The following is a 12,602-nucleotide window of genomic DNA, read 5'->3' as shown; positions in this document are numbered from 1 at the left end:
ATGCGAATAAAAAAAAATTCAATATAAATGATTGCATGTTCCCAAAGTATAATTTTGAAGTTAATTATGATTTCATAAGTATCAATTACACATTTAACTTTAGACGTCTAAATGATGGATCTCCAGGTCCATATTTTTACTTAGCATATGCTGCAAGATATTCAATATCAATTTTGATTTACATATGATACTTATCAAATACTTTTTGAAAATGAGCTCTCTATCAAATCAACTTCACAAACTTCTGGTTGTGAGTTGATTAACCATTTAGTTGATGCGTCAATTAAAGTCATAAAATATCTAAATGGTAATTGGTGAATTGATTTACAAATATCACCTTATATACATTCTCAAATTGTGAAAGACTCAAAATTTCAAATTTTCAACTTCCTTTGGGAACTAGTAACACAAACCATTGGATTGAACAATCTTCTTGCTCTTCAATACAAATCCAATAATATAATAAATATTTTACGCATCATAATATATCCGGGATAACCCAACCGGTCTTTCCAAATACAAACTTAATATGATTTGTAAACTTCTGGTTTACAATAATTTGTACTTCAACTGCACTAGTATATATATAAGTGTAGTACAAACTTATGATTTATAACTTTTTCATTACACTTATTTTATCTAAAATATATGTCGTAATATATAAAAATTAGTATTTCATAAGAAGTAGATAATATTGAAAACAAAATTCTTTTTATAAGCAATTATATATTTAGTCACGTGAGGTTGAAAAAGAATAAATAAATTACAACTAACCTCAAATTCTTCCTTGTAAATAGAGCCAATAAACTCCGATGACTTGACAATTATCACAAGTATTTTTACGGCGTCCTCCCAAACAGTTCATAAGCCACAAACAAACCATTATATCAAAATAAAATATCAGTTCATACATATATGTAGAGAAAGAAGTTCTTCAAGAACTATATAGAAATCTCTATGATATAATTTTGTGTAATTCTCCAAGAATGTCATTAGAATTCATAGAGAATAAAGATTGAGTTTTATATGTTCTTCAGGAACTAGACTATTGAATTCTTCTGGAATTCATAAAGAAGTAAAATTGAGTTTTTCTAAGTTCTTCAGGAACTATACAATATATTTTAACAATAAAATCAATTCTCTAATCAATCATTCGGGGATTAACTCTTTTTAAATTCTTCTGAAATTCAAATATGTTGAATTTTTCAGGAACTATTTTTTAAATTATTCAGGAATACACATAGAATTAAACTTAAAAAGCTAGGGAGTAGAGATAGAGAAATGAGAGCTTTGTAATATTCTCTGGTATGTTTATAATGTAGTATAATAACAATAATTGCATGTGTCAAAAAAATAATAATAATTACTCATAAAACTTATTGTGTCCAACTGTCCATATATTATATCAATCTTAATTGCCAATTTTAAAAAGGGAAATGTTAACATGTGCGAAACTTAAAAACGGTGAAATAGAATTAATTGGAGAAATCATTATATTAACTGTCATTATCTATAATAAAAGCAATATCTTTAAGAAAAAAAATTCAATTAAATAATAGTACTCGTATATTTATATTGATTTCCAGAAATAGCTAAAAGTAAGGCAATCAATCATAATAATGGCTAGTTTAATTGTATAATAATTGGGTAAGCAACCGATGCAGAGTATAATGGAAGAATAAAGGGCTGCACATATTGATGTATCAATATTGCCATGTATTTCTATACCAAGATGCTTCAATATTATATTTAAGTTCTTCGGGAACTATTTTAGTTCTTCAAGGAATCGTGTCCCAACACTTCAAACTAATGAATTTTATTCTTTGAGCAATCCTTCGGGGATGCTTTAATATTAAATTATTTAGAAGTTCTTCAAGAACTCTATAATTGATCTTATCAATTATTTGTACATCCTTCAGGGATATATCACTATTAAATTCTTCAGGAATTCATGGAGAACAAAATTTTGATTTTCAAGCTCTTCAAGAAATATATAAGAGATCAAATTAGAGTTACTTATCCAATCCTTCAGGGATTATAAAATATAAATTCATTTTACTTATATATGTATGAATCATCGGGATTCGTATTTTTTAAAAAAAAATTTATGATACTTTTAGAAACGTAGTCTTATGAATCTTTAGGATTCATATTTTAAAATTTAGTCACACTATGAATCTTCCGAATTCATATTTTAAAAAAATTCACTACTATACTTGTGAATCATAGGCTATGAATCTTCGGGATTCATATTACAAAATTTTCATATTTTTGCTTCTAGGTTGTGAATCAATATAAAAAAATAAATAAATAAGATTTGAAAAAAAATAGAATAAAAAATCACACTGAAAATAAAATTATCACTTCCCATGGTTGTTATACCTTTCTTGAAATCAAAGAGAGACTATCGTGTTGATAACGTGTTATGAACTATTTATAAACATGAGGAAGAATATAGAAGGGAAGAGATGAAGGAGAGAAAGAGAAGAGAGAATAGACTATTGTATTGTATTCACAAGTGTGTCATTACATTGTAATATATGTTCTATTTATATGTTCTATTTGCTGAAGTTTGTGATTCTACACATACAAGAAACTTGAAGATGATGTCAACAACTAATTCAAAGAAGAGTATATCAAAATAGATAAAACAGATGTTTCTACAAAGTTATCGCCAAGTAAAGCTTTTGATCAACTAGTATAGAGATTAAGTGGCATTCTTCATCTCATATATAATTGTCTTTATGAGGGGGAGAAATAATTGTGTGCTGCACTCTTTTTCCCTTAACCATGGTTTTATCCAATTGAGTTTTCCTGGTAAGGTTTTTAACGAGGTAGATTATCACACAAAAGGATGTTGTACTCTTTTTCCTTCACTATAATTTTTCCCACTGGTTTTTTTTCTAGTAAAGGTTTTAATGAGGCATATCCTCGATAAACATCCAAGGGGGAGTGTTATGAATATTATTAGTGGATGTCCATATAAGTCATTGGCCCATATAATTGGCCCATTATGTGTACCTATATATAGAGACTATGTATCAGTATATTGTAACTTTAATCCTAGTGATGAATAATACAGACTCTTGTTCTTCTCTCTTTCTCTCATCTATCTCTATTATTCTCTATTCTTGTTATTGTTTAGAGATGGTTTTATAACAAATATTAAATTAGTGATACAATGTCTTCTTTTTTTTTTAATTGATACAATATCTTAAATAAAATACTTGAATATTTTTTAGATGTCGGTTCTTCCACATTATGGTTGTTCCAACATGAATAATAATAATAATAATAATAATAATAGTGTACATATCATTAGTCTATAAAATTTCCTTAGATATTCTCAAGTCATCGTAGCATATGGGGTGTAAACAGCAATTCTGCAATCTACTTCCATCTGTCCAGACCATTTTAACTTGCGCTGGGCTTGTGTAAGTGAGTTGCTGACTTACTGTCTGCACCTCCCAAAACTACATCAACTTTCTATTTGCACTCCATAAGCAAATTATTATTTTTTATTTATTTACAATTTTAATAGAAAAATGTGTTTTTGTAAAAAAAAAAAACCATTTTTAATTTATTAGGAGTCCAATTTTATTATGAGATTCAAGCCTCTAATTTAGTTGGAACGACTCTGTGTCTGCATATGCACCACTATAAGATGATCTGGTATCAGAAGATGCACCACCAGCATATGCACCACCAGAATCATCACAACAAGGTGAACGAAGATGGAGACATGTGGTTGCTAGGTTTACCCAACGTCACCAAAATGGCATTATACCTATTTGCTACCAAGTAACTCATGGCAGGTATGGTGAACCATTTATCTTCTAACTGATGGCCTAAACCATCTATTTGCAGTGAATCTCTCACATGTTGTAAATTTTGTCCAAATAACTTCTCATACAAACTGTTATTAGTTGTCAAATCATTATATAACTCTTTCAACATGCTCAAAGTATGACGGGTCACGATACACATCATAACCCTTTGGTGCTTTGTCTTTATCTTTGTTCTTCACTCATCCTCTAGTTTTTATTGGTTCAGGTGGTGGACACAACGAACTTGTAGTTGAATAAGCAAGTCCAAACAATTTACTTTTCAACGCTCTTTTACCAACAATATCAAGTAACTGATATCGAGTTCTTATTGCATCAAATGCAAGATTCATGTCCAACTCATAGTCATCCTCTGTGTCATCCTCTAGTGGAGCTTTCATAGTTAGTTTCTTCCAATGACCATGAATTGAATCTAACGGTATTGGTACACCGCTTAGTGTATACCCACTCAATTCACACGCATAAGTCAGTTCATGTGTTGACCTAAGTGCACAACCACAAAGTTTCTTATTAGTTCCGAGAGTGTCTACCCTCTCAAACTCATCAGAAATTAGTTTCATAGCAACCCGGGAGACAAAACTTCTTAAATTCTGAAAAAATGGATCACTATGCATGTGCTCTGTATAGTAAAAACTTTTTTGAAAAGACGCCTTAATTTTGTCAACTTATAGAATTATATTTTTATTCATGGCATCCAAATCATTGCATAAGTCACCTTAGAACTTTAGTCTATATAAAGACTATATAAAGGTAGAAATATGGTTTGAACTTTAGTCTCTATATAATACGAGTACATAATACATGTAATATTCATAACAACATGAGACTGATTTACTCATTTTATTTTATTTTTATAATAATTTACTCATTTTATAACGGCGAATAATGTAATATTTTTATTTTATTTAGAGAAAGTGAAAATTAAACTCAATTAGAAATGATATGAGTCATATGACACATAGACCAATTTATTTATTTATTTATTTGTTTATTTTCTTTTCTGGTTTTGCATTTTACAATTAAAGACTGTTCATTATTGCGAAAACAAGAAACGAACAAGGTTCAACAAATTCGTTCTCTGGATTCAAACTCATTAGAAAAACGTAACATCTCAATTCTCAGCAACTCATTCCAAACACTGTATATTTTCATTATTTAAACAGAGATCCATTTCAATTTAAATTATCACTTTCAAACCCTTTTGTTTCATTCTTCACATTCATTCATAAATTTTGATTCTTTGCTATAAAGTTTCGATATTTGATGAATTTAAGAACTGGGTTTTGAAATTGAACCGATCTTCTTGATGGGTTTTTGAACAAATCTCAAAAAACAGAGTTTTCCAATGCCGGAAAACGATCAACACCGTCTTCTAGTTTCATCAGAAGATGCAGAACGAGATGTTGAAGCTCATGGATCCGAAATCATTCCCACCGTCAATGGCGGCGGTGGTGGTGGAAGTAGTGGTAGTGGTAAAGGGTTCAGAGATTTGTTGAAATTATCAGGTCATCATCGCCATAGTTTTAAGCGGTTAGATAGAGAAAGAGATCATGATGATGATGATGATAGTAATATTAATAGTAATCCTCGTGATTCTCACTCTGATTTTGATATTCATTCTTTTGATTCTTCTGGTGATGAGCTTGCTGATAGTGCACCTCCTGAATGGGCTTTGTTGCTTATTGGTTGTCTCCTTGGTCTTGCCACTGGTCTCCTTGTTGCTGCTTTCAATAAAGGGGTTTGTCAATTTTCAATCTTAAGCAATGTTTCGTTTCTTTGGTTTTCGACATGTTTATGTGATTTATATGTAGAACAAGTTGTATTTTGTTTGTTTGTTCTTGTGTTGAAAATTAATGTGTGTGAATGTTGATCTCAATGGATGTAGGAGCAAAACAAACTAGGATTTGGTGCTATAGGAGAAACTATTACTAGTACTAGTTAGTTATACTCTCAATGATCTAGATCCATGAAACACATACAAGGACACCTAGCATCGACACTGATACTTAGACACTTATAATAATTTGAGAATATGATGAAAGTGATTGAATGTAACCACGTGTCATTTGTGGGATACCGGGCACATATTCAATCTGAACTGTCGGTGCAACATAGATTCAAATCCTGTTTAAATTTGGTGTATCTGTGAATTTGATCAGATGACATGTATTCATGCTGCTTGTGACTTCTGAATTGGACGTCACCGATTCAAATCTAAGAAACAATGTCTCTGTTTGCTGGGTACATTTACCCTCATCAGATCCCACCTAGTGGGTGCATAAAAATTTCTATAATGTTGAAACTTAGACGTATTAATAAAAAGTGGAGAAGGTTTGGTAATTAAATAACTTGTGGATTATGTTATGATTTACTTGGCTTGGTGTTGTATTAGATTGAATGGCTTGGTGTTGTATTAGATTGAAAGCATAAGTGTCTTAATTCTTTGATCGATTTGAAATGTCATCTTGTTAAGTGTGTATCCTTTTTGCCTTTGTGACTTGTTGTTAGCTTCTTTTTTTTATTTTTATAATTACTCGTTGTTAGCTTTGATCCTCTATGACAGTTTTCTCCTCTCACGTGCTTGTTGGTGTACTTCATCGTCGTCTGGCTTTAATGTAATTTATTTGTGTACTTTGGTGTGGCCAGCCTATCTATATTGCAAACATCAAGAATGAATATGATATCCTAGATATCGGGCATGTCTTCACTGCGTGATTTATCAATAGAACTTGATTGAAACTATCACAGATTCTCTTTTACCTACTAATCTTGTATAGTAAATTTTCTCATATAGGTGCATGTAATACATGAATGGGTATGGGCTGGTACTCCGAATGAGGGTGCTGCTTGGCTTCGTTTGCAGAGATTGGCCGATACGTGGCATCGAATCCTTTTGATACCAGTCACCGGAGGAGTAATGGTTGGCATGATGTGTGGTTTACTTGAAATATTGGACCAAATAAAGCAGGCAAGTTATTCCCCTCAAAGACAAGGTTTTGACTTGCTTGCAGGAATCTATCCAACAGTAAAGGCTATTCAGGCTGCAGTCACTTTAGGTACTGGCTGTTCATTGGGTCCTGAAGGTCCCAGTGTTGATATTGGAAAGTCTTGTGCCAATGGATTCTCATTAATGATGGAAAACAACAGAGAAAGAAAAATAGCACTTGTTGCAGCTGGTGCAGCAGCTGGAATTTCTTCAGGTAGCCTGACAATCTCATTGAGGTCACTATTTAAAGCTCAATTTGATGTTTACTCGTTTCATATTCTTGCCATTTTAAAAAAAAATAAAAAATTCTTGCCAGTTAAGCCTCCTCAAGACTTTTTAATGACGAAAGTTTAAAAAATTTCATGGCCGTTATACCTGATTGATTGCCTACTCATACAAGGGCAGATTAATGATGATTCCCATTAAATTATTTTAGGTTTAGGCAATCATTTGTAAGGGTCTTTTGACTCTTTTTTTCTTTTCTAAATGGGATACTGTTTGGATTATTTATGATTTACTTTTTTGGTTACCTGATTGATGGAATGCTGTCGTAAGTTGACCTAAGAGTTGGAGAGTTTTTAGGGTATTTAATTGTTTTAGATAAAAGAATTTTAACAATAGGACCACACTTGCTTAATTTTTACTGTAGAGAGATTTCATTGGCTCAAAAGAGATCTGATAGACCAAATTTACTCTTTAGTCCAAACTAGAGAGACTAAAAATATAATTAAGACTTATTATTTTATGGAGCTTTTGAATAAATAGTTTCTCTTGCTATGTAGCAGGTTCCGTCTGATGTTGATACTATGAAATTATGTACTTTGTTTGAGTTTAAAACTGCTATATCTGTTAAAATTGAGTCGCTGGACATTTTTCTTCTATGCTCCGGCATCTAGCTTTGCTATAAAGTTATATCAAACTTGTGTTTTCTTGCTGATTGTGGTTGGGTTCGGAGTCAAGTTTATTTTGTAGTATCTTGATTACCATTTGGACTTCTAAATGTTGGCTGTTTTAGCTTTGCATTTTTTTTTCTTCAGGGTTCAATGCAGCAGTTGCTGGTTGTTTCTTCGCTATTGAAACTGTGCTGAGGCCACTCCGTGCAGAAAATTCTCCTCCATTTACAACTGCCATGATTATACTGGCTTCTGTTATTTCGTCAACTGTATCAAATGTCTTACAGGGAACCCAATCAGCTTTTACAGTGCCCGAGTACGAGTTGAAATCTGCTGCTGGTACTATTCTTTACATTGTTGTATAATTTGTGAATAGTTCCAGATTGTCATTGTATTTGTCTTTGTGAGTGTGATATGCCTCTTCTTTTTCTTTCTTGTTCTTTTTATTTTATTATCTGTACAAATCCAGGAATGGTATAGTAATCTCGTAAGTGAAGCTTGCTATAAACATCCTTTAGGAAGAAGGTTTGTTAAATGGAAATCCTATTCACACTCCTATTGGTCTTATTGTCAAATTTCTATTAGATCAGTGGAAGCCAATATCAAACTTGGAAGATCAGTGTAAAACTGGATGCACTTTCTATTTGTCCAAACTGATTTGTTAAATGGCTGTGTGGGCCCACTGGGATGCTATGATCTTATTTTAAATTATTCATACATGTTGGAAAATGTTCATATGAAGATAAATGACATACTTATATCGTTGAATATTAAAATGTAGGTATTGTATGTTGATAGATAGGAGGTAACCTATTATATTTTAAAACTAAGAAACATAATGTAATTGTAAGAGAAAGTGCCAGAACATAGCGCCATAGACATCTACCACTTGTGAACTCTTTGGTTAAAGCAAATGCTTAAGGGTATATGATTCAGGTAGATCATACAAATGACACTTGTTCAACCATGTTGCATTTTATTTTTGTCCCCAATGTTGTCCTTGAGAAGACTGAACAACATATTGAGGTTTCACATGAATAGAGGAAACATCTCCAATTCGGAGGCATCATTGCTAATTTTGTCACCTCAAATGATCAATTGGTGGATGTTTACACTAAATCTTAGAGGTCCTCATATTAGTTAGCTTTTTAACAAGCTTTCCACATATGGGATTGTTAGAAATAATTAATGTGTTTTGGTTTGATGTAAATTTCTGGGATCAATATATCATTTAAATATAGTAATTCAAAAATTGGAATAATTGTATCTACTATGTTCATCATATAAAAAATGTGCCTGCTATGCAGTTGAGAAAAGGTTTTTGGCATATACATCTCTTCACTCTCTTCTTCTCAATAAAATTGAATGCTATATCTTTTATTTTACCTTTTTCTTTTTGTATTCTAATTTTTCTATTCAGATCCCAACGTACCTGTTAACCATGTTCTATATCGAAAACTTTTTTGTCGATGCCACAAATGATCTATTTTAATATAGAAAGGCATAAGAGACCGTCAACCTTAATTTAGCTCTTTTGTTAACAAAAAGTTTGGAACCCTATTTAAAATTGATTCAATTTCTGATTTTAACTGAAAGAAGTCCTTACCATGATTCCCATGTTTTTTGATATTTCATCAGGATGTTACATGCAGAGCTACCTTTATACCTGATATTGGGAATGCTATGTGGTTGTGTAAGCGTGGCAATGACTCGTTTGGTTGCTTGGTTCACCAAATTTTTCGAGGTTATCCAGGAGAAATTTGGCCTTCCTACTGTAGTCTGCCCTGCCATAGGTGGTTTAGGAGCTGGAATCATTGCCCTTAAATATCCCGGAATATTATACTGGGGTTTTACAAATGTGGAAGAAATGATTGGTGCTGCAGTTGGTGCTGTGTTTGGAGGATTTGCTGCAGAAGTTATCAATTCAGCAATTCCTGGAAATGCCGCTGTTGCTCAACCCCAGGCTTATGCTCTGGTAAGCCGACTTTACTCCATAGGGTTTGTTCAAATTCTGCTCTGATACAGTGCTATAGCGCTGTTGTAGTTGTAGCCACTATTTGACTAGACTTTGCACTAAATCACGTATCGTGGAACAATAGCTGTCTGTAAAAATTCTACTACTATATAGCGCCGCTGTAGCCACTATTTAACAACACTGCTGTGTAGTATATCAGTTGTAGGAATGTCACTGTGGACGTCAAGACTGACTTTGTTGATGTAAATTCAGATGATTACAAGTTCATTTAACTTCTGCAGGTTGGAATGGCTGCTACACTAGCATCTGTTTGTTCTGTTCCTTTGACTTCAGTTCTACTTCTGTTTGAGCTTACAAAAGATTATAGGATACTGCTTCCTCTCATGGTAATCCAATAAATTTCTCTCTAGAAAATGCTCAGTTTGATGTTTGTGTATTTTTCCACCGTCCTGCTAGTTCATACGAATGACTTGTTAGGCACCCAGAAATCATATTGAATCGAAAGAACACTTTTATTAAGAAAATAGGAAAGAATAGGAGAGAAAATCATCTCTATGAATCTCTCTTGAATTTTGAATTTTGAATTTTCGAACGCCCCTGACTTCTGTTTTGCCCATTTTTTAATTAATGCTTTCAACTTTCCATCGTTTATATTCGCAAAATTTCTTAGGGGGCTGTTGGATTGGCAATTTGGGTTCCCTCGGTGACAAATCAGGCGAAGGAGAGTGATGCACCTGATAAAAGAAAAGTGTCAAGAGGATATTCTTCAATTTCGCATACCGAAGATAATGATGATGGCCATGGTTTGGAACTCTGTATTGTTGGAGATGGTTCCGAGCTTGAAGAAATCGATGAAGATCTGTTTCTGGACAGTCTTAAGGTTGAGATAGCTTTTTCTTTATTCCTTCTGATCATCGACATCATCCATCTTTTGTTATTAAGACTATGTTTGGATAAACAATTTAAGTAAGTGCTTATAACATAAGTGCTTATCATATAGGTACATTATATATAAGCTATTTCTATAACAAAAGATAAAGTCAAACTTGTTTTCATATAAGCTATTATCTATTGCATAAGTTGGAGAACCTATGAAAATAAGCTGAAAATAACTTATGGACATGTCCTAACCTATTTTCACAAGATCTCTCAAACATACTCACAAGCGCTAATGTCAATAGATAAATAAGTCAATTCAAAAAGCCCTAACTTTTCAATGTCATTATTCCTCTTAATAGGTTTCTCAGGCTATGTCAAAATACTATCTGAAAGTTCCATCATCTGTAACCCTAAAAGATGCAATCAAAGTCATGCATGACAGCCAGCAAAGCTGTGTGCTCGTGGTTGATGAAGATGATTTTCTGGAAGGAATATTGACATATGGTGACATTAGAAAGTGTCGATCCGAGAAGTCTAATAATGAAACTTCTATGAGCGACTCAGATGTTGTGGATGTATGTAGAAAGCGCCACTTTTCTTTATATATTGATGAATGATGTGTCTGTTTGCAAATTGTTTTAGAAACAGCTGTTTTTGAGAATTCATGAGAAAATGGAACATAGAAAGAAAACATGTGTTGATAAACATTGTTTTCTGCAGACTATAATTGTTATTAATGGAACATAAAATTATTAATCTAACCTTGGAAATGTTATTTATACTAGGAAAATGCTAATGAGTGCCCCTAAGGCACTCTTTAAGCATCCTAAATAGTAAGTTTTTGTGAACTTTTTATAGAAATGTGCGAAGTCAACACATCGAGAATCGAAATGTTTCACTTTTTGAATATACAATTTCTTTAAATAGAATGCTTAAAGAGTGCCCCGGTGGGGGCACTCGTTAGCAAGACCCTTTATACTACACTTCCTTCTTGCAATTCTCTTCTAATAATAATTTGTATTGAATATTTGACAGGTGAACACATTGCTTGTTTCCTCTGTTTGTACTCGAGGAATGAGCTATCGTGGACGAGCACGTGGACTTTTAACTTGTTATCCAAATACTACTTTGGCTATGGCTAGAGAATTAATGGAGGCCAAGGGCATTAAGCAATTACCTGTAGTTAATCGCAGTAGAGATCACAATAGAGAGAGGAAGAAGAGAATTGTTGGTCTTCTTCAATATGACGAACTGTGGCACTGTCTCAGGTTTTTCTTCAAATCCGATTCTTATCTAATGGTTAACATTATTGCTATTATACTTACGAGTCGCATCTCGATTCAAAATAGAATTCAATCAACACGAGTCTCTAGTGTGTATATATTGTGGACAAGAATCTCATCTTGAATTGCAATTCATCATTCTATGCTTATGGTTGATGATGTATATGCTTATGTGCAGGAAAGAGATTAACCACAGGAAGTTAGCTTATCAAAGTAGGACAGATAACAATTTGACAAATGGTCATTAACTCCTGGTTCAAGCTTCTTGTTGCCCTTATTACAAAAGAAGTAGTGAGTTTGTAGCAACAAAGCTTCTTTTGTTGCTTTTAAATGTGATACCATATATCGCTTTGTGTATATTTTAATGCCATAAAAGTGGTTATTTGATAAGGAAGAAAAATATTTCCAACCCTGACACGTTAAGAATCAAAGATTCTTAATCACATCCTCATATTCTTCTGCATAATTTAGGGCATTACAGATTTGTAAAGTAAACTCCATAAGAAGCAGAATACTAGTACTGACCACAATGGGAAATAGAAACAGGGTTTGCACCTAAAAATTGCAATATATTATATAAGTATTGGATGGCTTAGATGATAAGAGTGTGCCTTTTGTACAACTGGACCGAACCTTTTATGTTAATTTTCGTGTTAATAATTTGCATTTATTTAATTTGAAATTTGAATTTATTTATTAAGATTCGTGCTGACCAGTATATTTGGAGCACTGATTAAAAAA

The 12,602-nt window shown here is 32.7% G+C and overlaps 1 protein-coding gene across 1 annotated transcript; it reads left to right on the top strand.

The window, feature by feature from the left end:
• Window positions 1-4,845: 4,845 nt before the first annotated feature.
• LOC123887279 (chloride channel protein CLC-f-like) lies at window positions 4,846-12,543 on the top strand. The gene is made up of 9 exons (XM_045936565.1): window positions 4,846-5,583; window positions 6,640-7,045; window positions 7,869-8,063; window positions 9,377-9,699; window positions 9,981-10,085; window positions 10,370-10,579; window positions 10,938-11,153; window positions 11,614-11,846; window positions 12,040-12,543. Exons 1-9 carry the CDS (start codon window positions 5,191-5,193, stop codon window positions 12,107-12,109), a joined length of 2,151 nt encoding a protein of 716 aa, XP_045792521.1. The 5' UTR covers window positions 4,846-5,190; the 3' UTR covers window positions 12,110-12,543.
• Window positions 12,544-12,602: the final 59 nt, after the last annotated feature.

Source organism: Trifolium pratense, linkage group LG5, assembly GCF_020283565.1.
Source record: "Trifolium pratense cultivar HEN17-A07 linkage group LG5, ARS_RC_1.1, whole genome shotgun sequence".
Classification (NCBI taxonomy): Eukaryota; Viridiplantae; Streptophyta; class Magnoliopsida; order Fabales; family Fabaceae; genus Trifolium; species Trifolium pratense.
Note: the sequence above shows the minus strand (reverse complement) of the source record. Positions and strands in the feature narration are given on the sequence as shown.